The sequence below is a fragment of the Rhinatrema bivittatum genome, chromosome 19 (assembly GCF_901001135.1).
Source record: "Rhinatrema bivittatum chromosome 19, aRhiBiv1.1, whole genome shotgun sequence".
Classification (NCBI taxonomy): domain Eukaryota; kingdom Metazoa; phylum Chordata; class Amphibia; order Gymnophiona; family Rhinatrematidae; genus Rhinatrema; species Rhinatrema bivittatum.
The window spans coordinates 26,221,515-26,245,201 of record NC_042633.1 but is presented as its reverse complement, the minus strand read 5'-3'; the positions used below and the strand labels follow the sequence as shown (position 1 = coordinate 26,245,201).

The following is a 23,687-nucleotide window of genomic DNA, read 5'->3' as shown; positions in this document are numbered from 1 at the left end:
GCACTCCCGTCTGCCACTGCGATACCCCCATGTACCTCCCTGCCTCCAGTAATACCCCAGTACTCCCATCTCCCGCCGCGATACCCCCATGCACCTCCCTGCCTCCGGTAATACCCCGGCACTCCCCCCTCCCCCGGTAATACCCCGGCACTCCCCCCTCCCCCGGTAATACCCCAGCACTCCCATCTCCCACCGCGATACCCCCATGCACCTCCCTGCCTCCGGTAATACCCCGGCACTCCTCCCTCCCCCGGTAATACCCCGGCACTCCCCCCTCCCCCGGTAATACCCCAGCACTCCCATCTCCCACCGCGATACCCCCATGTACCACCCTGCCTCCGGTAATACCCCAGCGTACCTCCCTGCCTCCGGTAATACCCCGGCACTCCCACCTCCCCCGGTAATACCCCAGCACTCCCATCTCCCACCGCGATACCCCCATGTACCACCCTGCCTCCGGTAATACCCCAGCGTACCTCCCTGCCTCCGGTAATACCCCGGCACTCCCCCCTCCCCCGGTAATACCCCAGCACTCCCATCTCCCACCGCGATACCCCCATGCACCTCCCTGCCTCCGGTACTAGCCCGGCCCTCCTCCCTCCACCCCGAGCAGACGCGGTGCCTTTAGGTCACAGAGGCCGGGTGACGGCAAAGGCTCGGGCCGGAGGCTGCAGCAGGAGACGGCAGAGCCAGGTTTACCGGCCGCTACCCGAGGCCCTTCCCACGGAGGTAAGTGAGAAGCCGGAGCCCCGCCTCCCCTCCATGTGCAGTCACCCAGCCCCTCCTCTCCCCCCTCTCCACGTTAGACAGGGGCCCGCCTCGGGTTCCGATCAGGTCTTAGGACTCCCTGTGCCTGTGTTCGGGGCGGGGGGAGGGACGGCCCAGAGCAGAGCGAGCCCCGGCCTGATCCCCGCCCTGCTGAAGTGTCCAAGGCCCCACATTCACACCGAGGGTGGAGCAGCAAACCCGCCCCCAGGCAGGGGGAAAGCCCAGCCCACTGTATGCAGAAAGTGCAACAAGCCCGACCCAAGGAGCGAGGGGGGACTCTGCTCCTCGGACCCCTCTCTTCCACAGCAGCACTGCCTCCAGCGGATATTTTTTTTTCTCTTCCTTTCTGGACGTTGAGAAATCAAACCTGGAGCTGAATCCTGCCCTGACAGAGATTTTTATCCTGGACAGGCTCAGGTCCCAGCAGACTACACCTATTGTATCCAATTGTAGAAGGCACAGCTCGAGGATAGAGGAAACCGAGGGTCCAGACAATGAATATCAACCTGAGGATGAGGCTGCTGCAACTGTCCTTTGAGACTTGAGAACTTAAATAGATGCAGCCCAAGATAAGAGGAGAAATGGAGGATACAATAGAGATATGAGCACGGAGGATGCTTAGGTGTGAGGGTAAAGCACAGAGGATGCTTAGGTGTGAGGGGTAAAGCCTGGAATAAGCACAGAGGATGCTTAGGTGTGAGGGTAAAGCCTGGGATAAGCACAGAGGTTGCTTAGGTGTGAGGGGTAAAGCCTGGGATAAGCACAGAGGATGCTTAGGTGTGAGGGGTAAAGCCTGGGATAAGCACAGAGGATGCTTAGGTGTGAGGGTAAAGCCTGGGATAAGCACAGAGGATGCTTAGGTGTGAGGGGTAAAGCCTGGGATAAGCACAGAGGATGCTTAGGTGTGAGGGTAAAGCCTGGGATAAGCACAGAGGATGCTTAGGTGTGAGGGGTAAAGCCTGGGATAAGCACAGAGGATGCTTAGGTGTGAGGGGTAAAGCCTGGGATAAGCACAGAGGATGCTTAGGTGTGAGGGGTAAAGCCTGGGATAAGCACAGAGGATGCTTAGGTGTGAGGGGTAAAGCCTGGGATAAGCACAGAGGATGCTTAGGTGTGAGGGGTAAAGCCTGGGTTAAGCACAGAGGATGCTTAGGTGTGAGGGTAAAGCCTGGGATAAGCACAGAGGATGCTTAGGTGTGAGAGGTAAAGCCTGGGATAAGCACAGAGGATGCTTAGGTGTGAGGGGTAAAGCCTGGGATAAGCACAGAGAATGCTTAGGTGTGAGGGTAAAGCCCGGGATAAGCACAGAGGATGCTTAGGTGTGAGGGGTAAAGCCCGGGATAAGCACAGAGGATGCTTAGGTGTGAGGGTAAAGCCTGGGATAAGCACAGAGGATGCTTAGGTGTGAAGGTAAAGCCTGGAATAAGCACAGAGGATGCTTAGGTGTGAGGGGTAAAGCCTGGGATAAGCACAGAGGATGCTTAGGTGTGAAGGTAAAGCCTGGGATAAGCACAGAGGATGCTTAGGTGTGAGAGGTAAAGCCTGGGATAAGCACAGAGGATGCTTAGGTGTGAGGGTAAAGCCTGGAATAAGCACAGAGGATGCTTAGGTGTGAGGGGTAAAGCCCGGGATAAGCACAGAGGATGCCTAGGTGTGAGGGGTAAAGCCCGGGATAAGCACAGAGGATGCCTAGGTGTGAGGGGTAAAGCCCGGGATAAGCACAGAGGATGCTTAGGTGTGAGGGGTAAAGCCCGGGATAAGCACAGAGGATGCTTAGGTGTGAGGGGTAAAGCCTGGGATAAGCACAGAGGATGCTTAGGTGTGAGGGTAAAGCCTGGGATAAGCACAGAGGATGCTTAGGTGTGAGAGGTAAAGCCTGGGATAAGCACAGAGGATGCTTAGGTGTGAGGGGTAAAGCCCGGGATAAGCACAGAGGATGCTTAGGTGTGAGGGGTAAAGCCCGGGATAAGCACAGAGGATGCTTAGGTGTGAGGGGTAAAGCCCGGGATAAGCACAGAGGATGCTTAGGTGTGAGGGGTAAAGCCCGGGATAAGCACAGAGGATGCTTAGGTGTGAGGGGTAAAGCCTGGGATAAGCACAGAGGATGCTTAGGTGTGAGGGGTAAAGCCCGGGATAAGCACAGAGGATGCTTAGGTGTGAGGGGTAAAGCCCGGGATAAGCACAGAGGATGCTTAGGTGTGAGGGGTAAAGCCCGGGATAAGCACAGAGGATGCTAAGCACTCAAGCATTTTTATCTTGTGTACACTGTAATCCATTTTAAAGGAAAAAGTGTACTTTTTCCCTTTGGAAAATTAGGATTTGCACCCTTTGCACCTGATCTTAGTGTGGATGGGCAGTGGGCGGGAGGGGTAGAATAGGATTCATATATTAGAAAATTTAGTGCGTACATGCTGTGTTCACCTCCCACGATCTAAACTCTCCTGGGAACATCTTTCTAACTAGCCAAGTGTACATGCAGTGCAGATACCGGGCACATAGAGAGGAAAGCAACTTCCAGACGGGCCATGTTACTTGGGTTTTCAAACGTATCCACCCATGCAGGTCAGGGTTAGGGAGAATGGAACATGAGGGCAGATAAAGACCATGTGGTTCAGCCACATCTACTGCTCAGCTTCATAATCCTCTCCCTCACAGATCCCCCCTCTGCTTCTCCCATGCTCTCGTGAAATCAGATATTGGCCTTAAATTCTGCTTACTCTGGCACTAAGAAGCAGATTACGTTCTGGTACAGTAGGTATTTGTACCCAAAGGGATTACAATCAAAGGGGGGACTTTTTTTTTTTTTTAAAGGATTTATACGTGTAATAGTAGCAATTTTCAAAAGCCCATCTATGTGCGTAACCCCCAGTTTTAAGTTTGCAAGTCCTTTGGGAAAGTAACCCCCTGCAGGAGGGTAGAGGAACTTGCCCATGGTCCTAGGGAGGCCGCTCTGTAGGTTATGACTGTCTGCCCTTTTCTCTCTCAGCCCATGTTCCAGACCTTCCTTTCGCTGAAAGAGGCCCGTCTCCTGTGCGTTTATTTTATGGAGGTATTTAATTGTCTCTATCATATCTCACCTTTCCCTCCTTCCCCATGTCCTTCAATATGACAGCTGTTGACCATTTTATTAGCTATCCTCTGGTTTATATCCTAAATTTAGGCTGCCTGTCAGAGTTAGGGTTAGGGTTTGAGCAGTCTCTTTGGGTTAGGATTTATGAGGGGGCTGCTTCTCAGCGTTAGGGGTACAGTTCGAGCTGTCTCTGAGTTAGGATTAGTGTTGGGTTGCCTCTCAGAATTAGGGTTACTGTTCGAGCTGTCTGAGTTAGGATTAGTGTTAGGGCTGCCTCTCAGAGTTAGGGTTACTGTTCGAGCTGTCTGAGTTAGGATTAGTGTTAGGGCTGCCTCTCAGAGTTAGGGTTACTGTTCGAGCTGTCTGAGTTAGGATTAGTGTTGGGTTGCCTCTCAGAGTTAGGGTTACTGTTTGAGCTGTCTCTTTGAGTTAAGATTACTGTTGGGACTGCCTCTCAGAGTTAGGATTACGGTTTGAGCTGTCTCTTTGGGTTAGGATTAGTGTTGGGCTGCCTCTCAGTTAGGATTATGGTTCGAGCTGTCTCTTTGGGTTAGGATTAGTGTTGGGCTGCCTCTCAGTTAGGATTATGGTTCGAGCTGTCTCTTTGGGTTAGGATTAGTGTTGGGCTGCCTCTCAGAGTTAGGATTACGGTTCAAGCTGTCTCTTTGGGTTAGGATTAGTGTTAGGCTACCTCTCTATTTGGGTTAGGATTAATGCTGGGACTGTCTCTCAGAGTTCAGTTTGGCAATGGGACTGGGGCTCCCTTCATTTGGGGTCTGGCCACACCGCCACTGAACCTGGGTGGGCGCACACGAGATGTAGGCACTGTCGTCTCCTTGCTGTCCCATTGCCTCTCCCCTTCCCAGGAAGCTCTGTCCCCTTTTGTGTGCAGTTTCCTATTCTCACCCTTTTCTCCGACTTCTTTTCAGATCAATGATGAGCATTCAGTTCACAGACTTAGAACAAAGGGAGGCTTATGGCCACCAGTTAAAGCTCTTTCTGCCAGAAATGGGAGAGCTGCAGAAACAGCTCTATGAAGGAGAGTACGACCCCTTCAAGTACGCACCTCTCTTTGAGAGCAACTTTGTCCAGGTAAAGAAACTCAGGTCAGAAAAGATGTAAGCGCTAGGGACAGGATTCCCCAGCTATTCAGGAAGTGGGAGGGAGGAGGGATGGAGCAGCAGCTCGAAAAGACCCAGAGCCAGATGGACAGAGGGACACATGCCGAGATGCTCTCACTCACACAGACTCCAGGTCACACCTTCATGGGAATTCAGATCGCTCGGGCATGCAAAGCAGTGACTGGCAGGAACCTTCCCTCTAATGTGTCACCCCAGAGCAGGAAGGGAGATTCCTTAAGGACCTTCATACTGGCAGTGGCCGATTTCCATTACATTACTCTAACGTGCTGTACACAGCTCGCCTACTTATTAAATGTCCTTTTAGAGCTCCTATCGCCTCAGTTACGATAGGGCTCCTTGTAAAGTTCTTATTTCTGTTTTCAAACTTATAAAAGGTTAGGCCCCGCGATACTCATGCTCCTGGCCCTCCTCTGCGTCCAGTGAGGCGTCGTTACTTGTTCCTTCGTCAGGCATGCTCTGCCAAGCTTTTTACATCAGCTTGAGGACTGCAAGCCTTCCTCTAAGAGCTTGAAGGCATGTTTGTTTCAGCAAGCGTTCGCTTAGCTCAATTGGTTATTTTATTATTTTGCAAAATGTTTTGTATGTAACTGGTTAAGTATTGCTGGACTATTTTGTGTTAAATGTTTTGCATATTGCGCAATCTGCCTAGTATGGTTTTACTAAGATAGGAGGAATATTAAGCCTATTAAATAAAATAATTAAAAACTGTCAGGAGGAGCGCATTTTTGGTGACTTATATCAACGGGGGTAAAAGAAAGGAATGTGCCCCCCCCCCCCTTCTCCGAGCGGACACACATAACAGTACATTTGTGTAACTCAAAGTATTAGATGATGCTCAAATCAAAATTTCACACTTGGCAGCATCCCATTGATTTTTACTTTGCCACACTAAGGGGGCAACGACCTTGACATTAATGGCAGGTAACATCTACTCAAGGCCATTGGCACTGGAAACAGGAACTCCGCAAAGGCCTTCAAAAACACGAGGAAAGACGGTTGTGGATCCAGGAAGAACCCGAGAGTATAGTCCATGCACCATTTTTGGTGGCTCGCCTTGGAACCACCTCCGCCTTGTCGACGTTCTTCCGCTATATGGCGGCAGAAAAAGGCTACATATCCCCTCCCGCTGCACTACTGCGCATCCAGCTCAGGCTGCATCCGCTTCCTCAGCAACACATACCCACATGGACTTTTATTTATTTATTTATTTATTTATTTATTTATAGATTCTTTTATACCGCGATACGTATAGACATACATCACCTCGGTTTACAGTGAAACAATAAATTAGCAACAGGCTTTACATGTAACAGTTTAAAAAACAGTAAAACATTTAACAGCAACAGGCTTTACAGAAGGAAGTCCTTTTCTTAATCAGGGAAAGAAACAGCTCTTCTTACCTTCTGGTGGGTGGTTGCCGAGGCTCTCTCAGTGCCAGGGCTGTCCAGGCTGCCCCCACTCTCCTGCAGAATTCCCAGACTGCTGGCTCTTGTAATGACATCACAAGACCTCCACTGTGATATCACAGCTGAGCCTCTCACAACCAGCCAATGGGGTTCTAGATTTATGATACCAGCAGACCTCATCTCCTGCCCCCGCCCGAATTGTCCTTGAGGTGATCCAAAGCATTGCTCCCTGTTCCATCACGGTACCAGAAAAGCACTGGGATCACAACCCTGAGACATCCTCAATCCAAGAGAGACAAACATGATGCAAGAAAACCAAATATTGTGAAAAAGGAGAAAAAACCCCCACAAGACTGACATTGCTGATAGAAGAGCCGATGCCCAGTGACTATTCTGCAGATCGTATGGAGAGGGCTAAGATCCTCAACTACCAAGAGATGCAATCAGAGACCAAGAAAATTTGGAACAAAGATGCAGAAATATTCCCAATTGTATTGAGTGCTATTGGCCTGATTAAGAAGAACTTCCAGGCATATCTAGACCCATCGCCTATAAATATAACACCCTATGAGCTCCAGAAAGAGGCGATCTTTGGCACACTGCTACAGAAGAGCTTTAGCAGTGAATCTGAGAGACTGAGATCACTCCCAAAATATCTCAGTTTACATGTGGTCAAGCCATTTGGAGACATTACCCCGAGAAATAATATATTAAAATCCTACACCAAAGGATCCATCAGATGACCGGTGGAAGCTTTTAGCCAGTGTAACAAACATTTTGTGGAGGGGGGTTTTAATGCATTTCGTTCTGTGATAGGCAGTCTCTGTCTGGAGTCAGGCCAAGGATGGTGCTTCCATTAGGCAAACTATGTGGTCACCTAGAGCACTCAGATTTTGGGGTTGGCAAACTCTTGTCAGTCAGTGTGAGATCTAGAGGGGTACTGTACTAGAGACAATGCCATCAAAGTAGGGTGCACTGTGCTGGATCCACTCTGCCATTGGCAGAGGGAGATGAATGACCAAAGATTTGTCTAGAGCACCAAATATGCTTGCAGCGGTCCTGGGTCAGGCAGGCCTGGCTTACTCTTCCCTTCAAGTTGGGAGTTTCATTGGCATCAACAGGCCTTATTGATGGTTCCTTCAACGTAAGATGTAAGGATGATGTGAATGAGAGCCGGGGCGTTCTCAGAAGCTGGGCCTACACTGTGGAATACCCTTCCACTAGATATGAGAGTGAGCTAAATTACCTCATTTTTGTAAGAAGGTGAAGACCTGGTTCTTTCTAAGGGTGTAATGGACCAGCATTGGTGGGGTGGGTCGAATTATGTGAGAAGCGAGCATGGCTCCTTGGTTTGGTTATCTGATATTTGGTTGGGGGGGGGGGTCTAAAGCTGGAAGGGAAGAGGGGTGGGGAAGAGAAGGGAAGCGGGGTAAATTAATTTAGTGGTGATGTCATGCTAGGCGATGATGTTACTAGTCACTGGACAGGGTTGTTTTTAAGCTGCTCTTCGGTCATAGTGTTGTCTGCTGCTGGTTTGATCATGCAGACCAAAGTTGGCAGGGAAGGGGTTAATAACAAAACTCAAACAAGCAGCGATACAGCAAAGCACTGAAAGGGAATGAAATCCTTGTCCTCCTATTCTAGGTAACCAAAAGGGGAGAAGTGGTAGACATCCATAACCAGGTGACGTTGGTAACTCTGGGTATCGCTGCCACGAGCCCCATCCTGCCCCTTCCTAACGTCATGCTGCTGGCACGACCGATGTGCGACACCTGTAACTATGAGACTTCATCTCCGGAAAGCTTACAGCTGAGCAGGTAAGTCTGCCCGAGACCCACCAGCCCTTCCCCTCCATCCTCAGGGCCAGCCACCTTCTCCCGTCTGTTCCAAGCATGTTTAAATTCTGGTTGCTGCTGCTTCTGTCGCTGGCTATTCCAGAGATCTCCATAAAGAACTATTTGTTCAGGTTTCCTTAGTACCTTTCTCCCTGCAACTTCATGCCATGACCCCTTGTCCTTGAATTTCCATGGAAAATTTCACCTTTCCATGCTATATAGAAGCTCGTCAGATATTTGAATGTTTTCACGTCTTCCCATCTCATCTTTTTCCATAGAGGACATTTTATGCGTACTAAACCTGTTGATGCTCTTGAGGGATGTGGTGGGTGAAATCCTGTGCCCTTTCCCAGGACCACACATTTGGAAAGTGCCGTGGCCCCCAAACGGTCTCTCACCAGTCCTGGTGGCACGGAGGCATGCATCTTGGCTCTTTTAGCATGTTTTAGGGAGGAACTATGAAACAATGAGGATTGGTTGAATCTCTGTGCCTGGACATGATATTGGGTGTCTGCTTTCTTACCTACCAGGAGTCTCCACCTCCTCTTACGGATGTCCTGACAGACAGGGTGGATGGCTTCACCCAGATATCATCAATAAAATATTTGACACCATCCAGACCTTGAAATGCCTGTTAGGTCACCTTGGGAAACACTTTAAGAGCTGAAGAAAGACCAAATGCTAAATCTGCAGCTATCAAAAGTATGCAAGGTCATCTATTTGCCAAAAACCACTAATAATGATATTGCAGATTATAAATACTTATCCACTGGTAACTTGTTGAGAATTTCTTCTCCTGTACACATAGAAAGATGCCAGGAGGAAAAGGTCATATGGCCTACCTAGTCTGCCCTACCACTCCCTCACAGATCCCCTGAGCTTGTCCCATGCATCCAGCACCATCTCTGTAAAGAAATATTTCCTTAGATTATTCCTATCTTCTTTCACCCTTATCCCATGGCCCCTCATTCTAGAACCTCCTTTCCATTGAAAAAGGCTCCCCTCCTGTGCATGGAAACCTTTGAGATATTTGAATGTCTCTATCATATCTCCCCTATCTCGCCTTTCCTCCAGGGTGTACAGGTTCAGATCTTTAAGTCTATCCCCATGTGCTTTAGAATGAAGACCACTGTTCTGTCCCCAGCAGTGGGTACATGTACCTGTATATACATTGTAGTTTAACTATGTCTAGTGCAGTCTTTATTTGTAACCCATGATAAAAGCCTGTGAGCCTTGCTTTTAAGGGGAGTTTTGCCTTTAAGAGAAACTCCCTCCCCCCCTGCTTCTCTCATTGGGAAGGGTCTGCACGCTCTTTCAATCTAACTTGAGCCTTCTTAAGTGCCTTATTGGCTCAAGGGACCGCCCTTCATGTTCCCCCCTGTGTCACATGGATCCTAGGCTCGCTACCATTGGATCTCGCCCTCTAGCCCCAGCTTGTGGGGACGTTTCTTGTAATCACTCTCCAAGACTGTTAGTCAGTCTCAAGCATGTTGCCTCAAAGCTAGAAGTGCCTGCAGTCTCTGTAATACAATTAGCTTTTTTACATTTCTTCTCATCGCTTTAATTCTAAAGATTAATCAGCTTCAGAACCCTTTGCCTTCTCACCCTGAATCCCAAGAAACTCCATTTCCCTTCTCCTGCCTATCTCCAGCTACAAAGATCTCTGCTAGAAGCATATGCATTTGGAATGCGACAATTGTAAGTAATGGAAAATTATCTGTACAATAAATAATTTCAAACTTAAAAGATCTTTGCCTGAAGACTGATTAAGAAGAAGAAAAGTTAGCTGTCTGGAGGAGGGAAATTCGTGTATTTCTTATTGAGCCAGCACAACCACTGACCATTTTAGTAGCCCCCTCTGGACCGACTCCATCCTGTTTCTATCCTTCTGAAGGTGCGGTCTCCAGGATTGTACTCAGTGAGGTCTCACCAGGGCCCTATACAGAGGCAATATCACCTCCCTTTTTCCGCCGACCATTCCTCTCCCTATGCAGCCAAGCATCTTTCTATCTTTTGCTATCTCCTTATCCACTTGTTTGGTCACCCTGAGATCATCATATACGATAATTCCCAGATCCTACTATTGTTTTGTGCTTATAATTTTACCCTTATACAGTATCACTTCCTTGCGTTTCTGCAGCCCAAATACATGACTGTGCACTTTTTAGGATTAAGTATTAGCTACCAGACTCAAGATCATTCCTCAAGCTTTCTGAGATCTCTCCGCATGGTTTCTGCACCTTCCTGGGATCCTACCCTGTTGCAGATTTTGGTATTATTTGCAAAAGGACAAACCTTTCCCAATAGTCCTTTCACAATATTGTTTGGGAAATGCTGAAAAAAGCCAATGCAAGGCCCAATTCCTGGGCACAGGACCAGAAATGCATCACCTCTCAGAGCGAACTCAGTTCATTTACCACTCCTCAGCCGGTTTCTAACCTGGTCGGTCACTCTAGGACCCATACCAAGGGCACTCAGTTTATTTAGGTCATCTATGCAGAACCGTGTCAAAGGCTTTGATGAAATCCAAGTGCACTATGTATAGCGCTCTCCCCTGATCCAACTCTTGTCAGATTCATCTGACAAGATTCACCTCTGCTAACTCCCTGCTGCCTCGGATCTTGCAATCCATTGGATTCCAAACATCGCGCTCTCCTCTGATTTAGCAGCGATTCCATTAGTTTGCTCACCCCAGAGGTCAGACTGACCGGCCTGTGGTTCCCAGCCTCCTCCTTACTTCCACGTTTATGAACAGGAAGCACATCCGCCCTTTTCCAGTCCTCCTGACTGTAAGGAGGCATTGAACAGGTCAGCACGGAGCTGCCAGGACATCTCTAAGTTCCCTTAGTACCCTCGGGTGTTTCCCATCCGGCCCCATCGCCTTATCTACTTTAAGTTTAGTTACCTCCTCACGGACACACTGATCTGAAAATCGATTGAGGTTTACCTCACTTCCAATCTTATTTGTGTTTGCTTTATCTGATCCTGCTCCAGGCCCTTCCACAGTGAACACTGAACAGAAATATTTGTTATGCAATTTTGCTTTTTCCCCTCATCGTCTTCTACATATTCCACCCCTTCTCCTCTGAGTCTCACAATGCCACTTTTGCACTTCCTTCTCTCACTAACAGATCTAAAAAAAAAAAAAGGTCTTATCCCCATTTTACAGCAGTTTCAAATTTCCTTCTGTTTGAATTTTCACATTCCTGAATCCTTTCCCAGCTTCTCTTCGCTTTCCCAGACATTGTCGCCTGTCTTCCTCTTTCTGCGATCTCTTGTAGTTTATGAACGCAAACCTTTTCAGCTACTTCTTTAGCAAACTATAGCAGCCTCTTCCTTTTATTCACTTTTCCACCTACCCTGTGCAGCTAAAAATCACGACCCGTACAAAGTTAGGAAGGTAAAAAAAAAAAAGGGGTGGTGCACGTTTCCAGGGTAGGCTTTCCAAATTTAGACAAGTAAGTGGAGCACTGAAAAGGCAATCCTAGATCTGGTCCGACCAATTTAGCATGGTCAGATTTGGTGGAGTATTAGCCGGGTAAGTGTGGTTAAGTACATTTTTCTTTTATTGATTTATATTCACTTTTCAGCACTTCCAAGGGGATTACATTTGGTACTGTAGATACTTCCCCTCTTAGCTCTAGCCGCACTTACCCAGCTGAACACCAGATCCATACAGTGTACGCAAGGACCTTGCGTTTGAAATAGGCCAAGTGTCTGGGCCTGCTATTGCCGTTAGGGGACCTTTACAGCCTTCTACGCCCGAGTTCTGGGAGACCTTTGCTGCTTTCAGCATTCACGATGCCTTTCCTTCCATAGACTCTTCCCCCTGAAGTTTGTCAAGATCACCATCAATGACATGGACCAGCGGCAGCTGAAACTCAAACTGGCCAATGGGCGCGCCTTCTACTTGCAGCTCTACGCCCCGCCCGACAGGATCGACAACCTCTTCGAGAGATGGGTCAAGCTCATTTACCTGCTGCGCCCACCGTCGCAGGAGGGCGGAGCGGAGATCAGCTACGAATCAAGGCCCACCTCGGCCAGCACCATGGACCAGGTGAGTGAGGCCAGGCGATTTTCAAGAGTACATACATAATTCCAAAATGGCATCAAACATCACTTAAAATAAGAAAACCTTTAAAATCAAATGAACATATAAAAATGACAAAATAAAGTAATATTATACCAAAACTAAAATTGACTCACAAACATGACAATTTAACAACAAAGCAGACAAAACAACAGTTTGGAACAAGCAGCATAATAAAAACTGACAACTAGGGAAATGCCTGCCAGAATAACTGAGTTTTTACCATTGCTTTGAACGCCTTTGTACAAGCGGTGAAATGCAGATCAGCTGGTAGTGTCTGCCAGAAAGTGAGAAAGCTGATTCTCGCGTTTCAAGCAAGCGAGCAGCACGTGCAGTTGGTACATCTGATCGCAAAGCAGGTGTAACACGGCATTTGCCCACGGAAGGAATCCAAAGACATCAACCTATGCACCAGCTTGGCTCTTTTGCATTTTATATGATAAGAAACTTGGAAGCCAACACCAGAGCAATGTGATCGCAAATGTTTGTCCCTGAAAGAAAGTAAGCAAGCAGCAGCTTCTGCAATCTTTGTATTGATTTCAAGGCATAGTCAGGAAAACCGTGACATAGGGCATTACGGTAATCCAACAGCGGGAAAATGAAAGGCTGTACAGGAGAGCGGAAGGCAGCAGGCTCCAGCAAAGGATCCCTCCCCCCCCCCCACCCGCCCCCGTAGAAAAGAGAGACAACCCCTCCACCCCAGCACCTCCCCCGCAAGGGACCGACAGCGAGGAAGAGCGGAAAGAGACGCACAATGCGGAGAGCCACACATTAATGTTAGAAAGTAATCCTGGAATGAAATTTGATTCGGAGCTGCATCCATCGCAGAGATGAAGCTTTACGGGAAGGAAGAGCATCCTCTGTCAACCTGTATTTGTTTTAAACCAGCAGTTCCCCCCTTCCTCATCCTCTGCACTTCCAGCTCATAGTAACATAGTAAGATGCTGTAACCCACTGAATATTCACTTCAAGGGGGTGAACGAGAATGAGTCCGATCTCTGGAGGATAGCGTGGCAGACCTGGAGGAGCTGAGGCAGACAGAGAGGTATATAGAGGAGACCTTCAGGGACATAGTAACCAGTCTGGCAGCCCCTGGTGCTGCCTTGGATCAGGAAGGTCTCCTGGTCGGAAAGCATTATCCTGGTGCAGCAGGAAGTGATCCTGTAGCAAGGACCTGCTCTCCAGGTGATGCTTTGTCTTCTCACACTAAGGATGAGTCTCCCAGGGCTACTGCCCAGGAGGGAAGGGTTAGGTCGGCCATTATAGTTGGTGATTCGATTATTAGGAATGTAGATAGCTGGGTGGCTGGTGGGCGTGAGGATCGCCTGGTAACTTGCCTACCTGGTGCGAAGGTGGCGGACCTCACGCGTCACCTAGATAGGATTTTAGACAGTGCTGGGGAGGAGCCGGCTGTCGTGGTACATGTGGGCACCAACGACATAGGAAAATGTGGGAGGGAGGTTCTGGAAGCCAAATTTAGGCTCTTAGGTAGGAAGCTTAAATCCAGAACCTCCAGGGTAGCATTCTCTGAAATGCTCCCTGTTCCACGCGCAGGTCCCCAGAGGCAGGCAGAGCTCCGGAGTCTCAATGCGTGGATGAGACGATGGTGCAAGGAAGAGGGATTCAGTTTTGTTAGGAACTGGGGAACCTTTTGGGGAAGGGGGAGTCTCTTCCGAAGGGATGGGCTCCACCTTAACCAGGGTGGAACCAGACTGCTGGCGCTAACCTTTAAAAAGGAGATAGAGCAGCTTTTAAACTAGAACAAAGGGGAAAGCCGACAGTCGCTCAGCAGCGCATGGTTCGGAGAGAGGTATCTTCAAAGGATACTAATGATGCATTAGAATTAGGGCATCCCGACAGTGAGGGTCCAATAATAAGAAAAGTAGTCCAAGTGCCTGTAACTAAAAACTCACCTGAGCTAAAAAATTCTAACTTATCCCTATCAATTAAAAAGCAGAATGAAAATACAAACAAAAAACAAACTTTGAAATGTTTGTATGCTAATGCCAGAAGTCTAAGAAGTAAGATGGGAGAATTAGAATGTATAGCAGTGAATGATGACACAGACTTAATTGGCATCTCAGAGACCTTGTGGAAGGAGGACAACCAATGGGACAGTGCTATACCGGGGTACAAATTATATCGCAATGACAGAGAGGAGCACCCGGGAGGCGGTGTGGTGCTTTATGTCCGGGATGGCATAGAATCCAACAGGATAAACATCCTGCATGAGACTAAATACAAAATTGAATCTTTATGGGTAGAAATCCCTTGTGTGTCGGGGAAGACTATATACCTGGTCAAGATGGTGAGATGGACAGTGAAATGCTAAGAGAAATTAGGGAAGCTAACCAAATTGGTAATGCAGTAATAATGGGAGACTTCAATTACCCCAATATTGACTGGGTAAATGTATCATCGGGACACGCTAGAGAGATAACGTTCCTGGATGGAATAAATGATAGCTTTATGGAGCAATTGGTTCAGGAACAGACGAGAGAGGGAGCAATTTTAGATCTAATTCTCAGTGGAGCACAGGATTTGGTGATGGGGCCGCTTGGCAATAGTGATCATAATATGATCAAATTTTAATTAATTAATTTATTTTATTTAAAACTTTTCTATACCGACATTCATGGGAATATCACATCGGTTTACATTAAACAGGGGTAACCATTAACTTTGGAAAATAGAAATTACATATAACGTAAGGAAGCTAAACTGGGGAGAAAGGGATAGAGTAGCAGAGTCAGGAACCAGAAGAGGTATGGTTACAACAAAGAGTATTAACAATTGTTTAACGATATATGATGATATATGACAGATTTACAATATGTACAAAATAAAGTTCGTAGGGCAATGACGTGAATGAATTCGTAACGAGGTTAGGTAGTTAAGGGGTAGAAAGGAGGGGGGTGAGGAATAGGAGGCTGTGGGAGGTACTGTGAATTGGAGGTGGCGGGGTTAAGTGAAGGCTTGTGTGAAAAGCCAAGTTTTTAGGGTTTTTTTTAAAGGTTTGGGTACAATGTTCTTGGCGCAGGTGTGAGGGCATAGAATTCCATATGGTTGGTCCAGCGATGGACAGGCCCCGTTCTTTCGTGGCTATGTGATGGGCGAGTTTGGGGGGAGAGATGTAGAGGGTTCCATTACAAGCGATTCTCGTGGGTCTGTTCGAAGTGTGATAGTGTAGGGCGTTATCCAGCCATTGGATGTTTTGGGTATGCAGGGTTTTGTGGATAATCGTAAGAGTCTTGTGAAGGATTCTACAGTGTATTGGGAGCCAGTGGAGATCCCTGAGTATGGGGGTTATGAGGTGTCTTCTGCAGGAAATAGAGAGGATTCTGGCCGCCGCGTTTTGGAGCGGCTTGATCGTTGTAGTGGGGAGGCCTAGGAGGAGGGTGTTACAGTAGTCAATTTTGGTGAAAAGTAAGGCCTGGAGGACCATGCGAAAGTCATAGGGATGGAGACGTGGTCTTAATTCTTTTAGTAATTAATGACTGGAAGGGGGACAGTAAGTAAATCCATGGCTCTAGCGTTCAACTTTCAAAAGAAAAAAACTGAAAGAAGCAACTACAAAGGTTACGCATGTACAACAGACGTGGACATTGTTTAAAAATACAATCTTAGAAGCACAGTCCAGATGAATTCTGCACATTAAGAAAAGTGGAAGGAAGGCAAAACAATTACCGGCATGGTTAAAAGGTGAAGTGAAATAGGTTATTTTAGCCAAAAGATCTTCCTTCAAAAATTGGAAGAAGGATCCATCTGAAGAAAATAGGATAAAGCATAAGCATTGGCAAGTTAACTGTAGAACATTGATAAGGCAGGCGAAGAGAGAATTTGAAAAGAAGTTGGCCATAGAGGCAAAAACTCATAATAAAAACTTTTAAAAATATATCTGAAGTAGAAAGCCTGTGAGGAAGTCGATTGGACCATTAAGATGATCGAGGAGTTAAAGGGTCACTTAGGGAAGATAAGACCATCGCGGAAAGACTAAATTAAATTCTTTGCTTTGGTGTTTACAAATGAAGTTGTTGGGGAGATACCCATTTCAGAGATGATTTTCAAGGGTGATGATTCAGATGAATTGAACCACATCATGGTGAACCTGAAAGATGTAGTAGGTCAGATTGACAAAATGAAGAGTAGTAAATCACCCAGACCAAATGATATACACCCTAGGGATCTGAAAGAACTAAAAAATGAAATTTATGACCCTTCATTAAAATCATCCATTGTACCTGAAGACTGGCCAATGTAACCCCGATACTTAAAAAAGGGATCCAGGGGTGATCTGGGAAGCTATAGACCGGTGAGCCTGACTTCACTGCTGGGAAAAATTGTGGAAACTATTCTAAAGAATAAAATCACAGAACATATAGACATGGTTTAATGGGACACAACAGCATGGATTTACGCAAGGGAAGTCTTGCCTCACAAATCTCCTACATTTTTTTGAAGGGGTGAATAAACATGGATAAAGATGAGCCGATAGATGTGGTGTATTTGGATTTTCAGAAGGCGATCAACATGAGAGGATTCTAAGAAAACTAAAAAGTCACAGGATAGGAGGCGATGTCCTTTCGTGGATTGCAAGCTGGTTAAAAGACAGGAAACAGAGAGTAGGATTAAATGGTCAATTTTCTCAGTGGAGAGAGGTAAACAGTGGAGTGCCTCAAGGATCTGTACTAGGACCTGTGCTTTTTAATATATTTATAAATGATCTGGAAAGGGATACGATGAGTGAGGTGATCAGATTTGCGGATGACACAAAATTATTCAGTGTAGTTAAATCACAAGCGGATTGTGATGAATTGCAGGAGGACCTTGAGAGACTGGAAGATTGGGCTTCCAAATGGCAGATGAAATTTAATGTGGACAAGTGCAAGGTGTTGCATATAGGGAAAAATAACCCTTGCTGTAGTTACACGATGTTAGGTTCCATATTAGGAGCTACCACCCAGGAAAAAGATCTGGGAGTCATAGTTGATAATACATTGAAATCGTCGGCTCAGTGTGCTGCGGCAGTCAAAAAAGCAAAACAGAATTTTAAGAATTATTAGGAAGGGAATAAAACGGAAAATGTCATAATGCCTCTGTATCGCTCCATGGTGAGACCGCACCTTGAATACTGTGTACAATTCTGGTCGCCGCATCTCAAAAAAGATATAGTTGTGATGGAGAAGGTACAGAGAAGGGCAACCAAAATGATAAAGGGGATGGAACAGCTCCCCTATGAGGAAAGGCTGAAGAGGTTAGGGCTGTTCAGCTTGGAGAAGAGACGGCTGAGGGGGGATAGGATAGAGATGTTTAAAATCATGAGAGGTCTAGAACGGGTAAATGTGAATCAGTTATTTACACTTTCAGGTAATAGACTAGGGGGCAAACCAAGAAGTTAGCAAAAAGCACATTTAAAACAAATTGAGTACAATTCTTTTTCACGCAATGCATAATTAAGCATGGAATTCATTGCCAGACGATGTCATCAGCTGCAATAGTTAGGGGAAACTGATAGACTATCGGTGTTCCAGTATTTGCAACTGAAAGGTTTTCTGCAAAAAGGGCCCATTGAAAATCTATAGTAGAGAACTGACAACATTGGAAGAGTTTGCTCTAAGTCCCTAAGAACCTAATTGTTTTGCTCTATGGTCTCCTGCTATCACAGGAAAAAGATGCAATTAAGAAAAATAAAGACCAAATGGCAGGGTGTAATGGGAAGGAAGGTTAGCCGATTCTAGTTGGGGAATTTGTTTGAATTTAAGAAGGAAATTCCGTATGTGTCATGACGTAAGCGTCTGCACCCCAGAGAATGGATAGGTGTTGGCATGATTGTGGAAGTAAGGGGACTTTTTTTCATAGTTGGTGGACGAGCCCTAAAATACAAATATATCAGTCTGAGATTCACTTCTTGGGAATTATCTTACCATTAAATCCTTTGGTTATATTCTTGGGGGGGTGCCGCAGGGGAATTTCAGCTATGGGATCTATATCCTAATGTACCCAAAGTTATGGGAGCCATTTCATTCCAAAATAACTCCTCCGTTACTAGCAGTGGGTTAATTGGGCTACGGATAAGTTACTGTATCGAGTATCTGCTTTGTGAACGCGGAGCTCATCTCTGCATCGAGGCTTCGACTGCATGCAATCTCTAGTTGGTGTTTCTCTTGGTCAAACATATTTTTGAGTTTTGTACAGATTGTACCCATTTTACTGTTGTTTTTCATGTGGAATTGTAAAGCATTTTATTCAGTAAATAAATAAGGAATAGGTCTCACCTTGCAGGGTGAAGGAGACGCTGAGGGTTTTCTGATGGCAAGGACGGTCTCTATCCGTAGGAAGAGGTAGTCTCAGCAAGCTGGGTGGGTTTCTGACCCCACCCGGGAGGGAGGGATAGACAAACCTGTGAAGGCGCTGAGCTGGTGGGACAGAGGGGAATGTAATCTCTCACGCTCTCTGCACGGATTCTGTATCCATGGTTGCTTTCCTACAGGGTCATCAGATCAAGATGGGAGCAGGCCCAGAAAAGCTGGAGTCAGGAGAATTGAGCTCAATCAAAGAGGAGGAGGTCTCCCAAGAGAAGGCAGAAATCAAGTATGTCAGAAGTGGTCTTAAGTCCGAATTATCTAGGGCAAGATAAATTACACTTATTAAGAGAGGGAGCAGGAAGTGTGCACATTAAACATGGGAGCAACGAGTGTGCACGTACTAAACGTGAGAACAGGGAATGCGCACGTACTAAACGAGGGAGCAGGGCGTGCGCACGTACTAAACGTGGGAGCAGGGCGTGCGCACGTACTAAACGTGGGAGCAACGAGTGCGCACGTACTAAACGTGGGAGCAGGGCGTGCGCACGTACTAAACGTGGGAGCAGGGCGTGCGCACGTACTAAACGTGGGAGCAACGAGTGTGCACGTACTAAACGTGAGAACAGGGAATGCGCACGTACTAAACGTGGGAGCAGGGCGTGCGCACGTACTAAACGTGGGAGCAACGAGTGCGCACGTACTAAACGTGAGAACAGGGAATGCGCACGTACTAAACGTGGGAGCAGGGCGTGCGCACGTACTAAACGTGGGAGCAGGGCGTGCGCACGTACTAAACGTGGGAGCAACGAGTGTGCACGTACTAAACGTGGGAGCATGGCATGCGCACGTACTAAACGTGGGAGCAACGAGTGTGCACGTACTAAACGTGGGAGCATGGCATGCGCACGTACTAAACGTGGGAGCAACGAGTGTGCACGTACTAAACGTGGGAGCATGGCGTGCGCACGTACTAAACGTGGGAGCAGGGCGTGCGCACGTACTAAACGTGGGAGCAGGGCGTGCGCACGTACTAAACGTGGGAGCAACGAGTGCGCACGTACTAAACGTGAGAACAGGGAATGCACACGTACTAAACGTGGGAGCAGGGCGTGCGCACGTACTAAACGTGGGAGCAGGGCGTGCGCACGTACTAAACGTGGGAGCAACGAGTGTGCACGTACTAAACGTGGGAGCATGGCGTGCGCACGTACTAAACGTGGGAGCAGGGCGTGCGCACGTACTAAACGTGGGAGCAACGAGTGTGCACGTACTAAACGTGAGAACAGGGAATGCACACGTACTAAACGTGGGAGCAGGGCGTGCGCACATACTAAACGTGAGAACAGGGAATGCGCACGTACTAAATGTGGGAGCAGGGCGTGCGCACGTACTAAACGTGGGAGCAACGAGTGTGCACGTACTAAACGTGGGAGCATGGCGTGCGCACGTACTAAACGTGGGAGCAGGGCGTGCGCACGTACTAAACGTGGGAGCAACAAGTGTGCACGTACTAAACGTGGGAGCATGGCATGCGCACGTACTAAACGTGGGAGCAACGAGTGTGCACGTACTAAACGTGGGAGCATGGCGTGCGCACGTACTAAACGTGGGAGCAACGAGTGTGCACGTACTAAACGTGGGAGCATGGCATGCGCACGTACTAAACGTGGGAGCAACGAGTGTGCACGTACTAAACGTGGGAGCATGGCATGCGCACGTACTAAACGTGGGAGCAGGGCGTGCGCACGTACTAAACGTGGGAGCAACGAGTGCGCACGTACTAAACGAGGGAGCAGGGCGTGCGCACGTACTAAACGAGGGAGCAGGGCGTGCGCACGTACTAAACGTGGGAGCAGGGCGTGCGCACGTACTAAACGTGGGAGCAACGAGTGTGCACGTACTAAACGTGGGAGCAACGAGTGCGCACGTACTAAACGTGGGAGCATGGCATGCGCACGTACTAAACGTGGGAGCAACGAGTGTGCACGTACTAAACGTGGGAGCATGGCATGCGCACGTACTAAACGTGGGAGCAACGAGTGTGCACGTACTAAACATGGGAGCATGGCATGCGCACGTACTAAATGTGGGAGCAGGGAATGTGTACATACTAAACATGGGAGCAGGGAGTGTTCACAAATTAAACCTGGTTCAGGGAGTGTGCACATAGTAAATGTGGGAGCAGGGAGTGTTCACATATTAAACCTGGTTCAGGGAGTGTGCACATAGTAAATGTGGGAGCAAGGAGTGTGCACATAGTAAACCTGGGTTCAGGGAGTGTGCACATAGTAAATGTGGGAGCAGGGAGTGTTCACAAATTAAACCTGGTTCAGGGAGTGTGCACATAGTAAATGTGGGAGCAGGGAGTGTTCACATATTAAACCTGGTTCAGGGAGTGTGCACATAGTAAATGTGGGAGCAGGGAGTGTGCACATATTAAACCTGGTTCAGGGAGTGTGCACATAGTAAACGTGGGAGCAGGGAGTGTTCACATATTAAACCTGGTTCAGGGAGTGTGCACATAGTAAACGTGGGAGCAGGGAGTGTGCACATATTAAACCTGGTTCAGGGAGTGTGCACATAGTAAACGTGGGAGCAGGGAGTGTGCACATATTAAACCTGGTTCAGGGAGTGTGCACATAGTAAATGTGGGAGCAGGGAGTGTGCACATAGTAAACCTGGGTTCAGGGAGTGTGCACATAGTAAATGTGGGAGCAGGGAGTGTGGACAAATGAAACCTGGGTTCAGGGAGTGTGCACATATTAAACCTGGTTCAGGGAGTGTGCACATAGTAAACGTGGGAGCAGGGAGTGTGCACATATTAAACCTGGTTCAGGGAGTGTGCACATAGTAAACGTGGGAGCAGGGAGTGTGCACATATTAAACCTGGGTTCAGGGAGTGTGGACATAGTAAACCTGGTTCAGGGAGTGTGCACATAGTAAACGTGGGAGCAGGGAGTGTGCACATATTAAACCTGGTTCAGGGAGTGTGCACATAGAAAACGTGGGAGCAGGGAGTGTGCACATATTAAACCTGGTTTCAGGTAGTGTGCACGTACAGGAACAGAGCTAAGAGGTAGCTGAATGTTGTTCTTGCTGGGGGTGTGTTTTGTTTTGTTCCCAATGTGACTGACCCCCCCCCCCCCCTCCCCTGGCTGGACAATAGTGACCCATTAAAGTGTAAGGGAATGCTGGCTTTTGTCATAGATTGAATGTGCCTGCATGGAGAAAACAAATATTTCACTCTTCTCTGGCAGGGAAGAGTCAGAGGACAGTCCGAAATCAGATGAGTTACCAGAGAATGAAAAGAAACCAGAAGAGCACGTTAAAAAAAGAAGCACAGTAAAATCAGGCTCAGAAAGATCAGATACTAGAAAGCTAGCAGCAAAAAAAGGTACCAAGAATAGAGACAGCAAAAAAAAATCATCAAGGATAAGAGCAGACACTGAAGGCACAGAAGGTAAAATAGTCAGAAATGCAAATTCTAATTATACGCACCATTTCTTACAGCACCCCCTGCTCTCAGCACCCAGGGCTCCTGCACCATTCCCTACAGCACCTCCTGCTGGGAGAGGCTGAGACTGCAGGAGCTGTGACTCCTCCACACCCAGCGCTCCTGCACCATTCCCTACAGCACCTCCTGCTGGGAGAGGCTGGGACTGCAGGAGCTGTGACTCCCCCTCCACACCCAGCGCTCCTGCACCATTCCCTACAGCGCCTCCTGCTGGGAGAGGCTGGGACTGCAGGAGCTGTGACTCCCCCACACCCAGCGCTCCTGCACCATTCCCTACAGCGCCTCCTGCTGAGAGAGACTGGGACTGCAGGAGCTGTGACTCCCCTCACCCAGCGCTCCTGCACCATTCCCTACAGCGCCTCCTGCTGGGAGAGGCTGGGACTGCAGGACCTGTGACTCCTCCTCACCCAGCGCTCCTGCACCATTCCCTACAGCGCCTCCTGCTGGGAGAGACTGGGACTGCAGGAGCTGCGACTCCCCCCACACCCAGCGCTCCTGCACCATTCCCTACAGTACCTCCTGCTGGGAGAGACTGGGACTGCAGGAGCTGAGACTTCCCCCACACCCAGCGCTCCTGCACCATTCCCTACAGCACCTCCTGCTGGGAGAGGCTGGGACTGCAGGAGCTGTGACTCCCCCCACACCCAGCGCTCCTGCACCATTCCCTACAGCACCTCCTGCTGGGAGAGGCTGGGACTGCAGGACCTGTGACTCCCCCACACCCAGCGCTCCTGCACCATTCCCTACAGCACCTCCTGCTGGGAGAGACTGGGACTGCAGGAGCTGTGACTCCCCCACACCCAGCGCGCCTGCAGCATTCCCTACAGCGCCTCCTGCTGGGAGAGCCTGAGACTGCAGGAGCTGTGACTCCTCCACACCCAGCGTCCGGTACATTTCGACGTCTCTCGGTTAATTTGTGTGTCTTGGTTCACTCGAATTCTCTGTTCTTCTCCTGGTAAAACATTTGCTCATTTCTCTATTTGTAGCAGCGCAGAAAGAAAGCAAATTATCGAACCTCCTCAGGACCCTTTCCAAACAGAGCAGCTCCGAGCTGAGCAAACCCGTGGAAAAGAAAGAAAAGGACTCGCTAAAAAAGAAAAAGAAATAACCCCCAGCAGCAAAGTGACTGAGAGAAGCTGGGACGCACAGGGAGGGAGCAGTGAGCGAGGCTTTCAGCTCCCACCCCAGTGCACTTCAGAAAGGGGAGAGAGGGACAAGAGCTTAGCAACTACAAAATCACCAAATATGAATAAATTATCACATTCCAAATGGGCCAAGAGATTTTGCATAGGGTAACAAGAAATAAAGAGAGCCAAGGGACACAGAGAAAGCAAATATTAGAGAAGGTACTGCCAGATAGACAGCGAGACACGGGCAGAGACAGGAATTAGCCCATGGGACAAAAGATAGAGCCAATCCTCCCAAGGTCACACACAGAGTCAGGGACAGAGCCGGGGATTAGAGCTGAGGCACAGGGAGATAAAGTGACTCCCCCCAGGGTTACACACAGAGAGTCAGTGGCAGAGCCGGGGATTAGAGCTGAGGCACAGGGAGATA

The 23,687-nt window shown here is 48.2% G+C and overlaps 1 protein-coding gene across 2 annotated transcripts; it reads left to right on the top strand.

Annotated features, from left to right (window-relative positions):
- The first annotated feature begins 671 nt into the window (after positions 1–671).
- Positions 672–23,373, top strand: FAM71E1 (family with sequence similarity 71 member E1). 2 transcript variants are annotated; one of them, XM_029585341.1, is made up of 8 exons: positions 672–729; positions 3,755–3,817; positions 4,768–4,930; positions 8,031–8,203; positions 12,041–12,278; positions 18,802–18,902; positions 21,874–22,076; positions 23,117–23,373. In XM_029585341.1, the coding sequence occupies exons 3-8, from the start codon at positions 4,772–4,774 to the stop codon at positions 23,236–23,238; spliced, it is 996 nt and encodes a 331-aa protein (XP_029441201.1). In that variant the 5' UTR covers positions 672–729; positions 3,755–3,817; positions 4,768–4,771; the 3' UTR covers positions 23,239–23,373. The 2 variants fall into 2 exon arrangements, with proteins under 2 accessions (XP_029441201.1, XP_029441202.1); XM_029585342.1 differs by lacking the exon at positions 3,755–3,817 and having other exon boundaries at positions 695–729.
- The last annotated feature ends 314 nt before the right edge of the window (positions 23,374–23,687 follow it).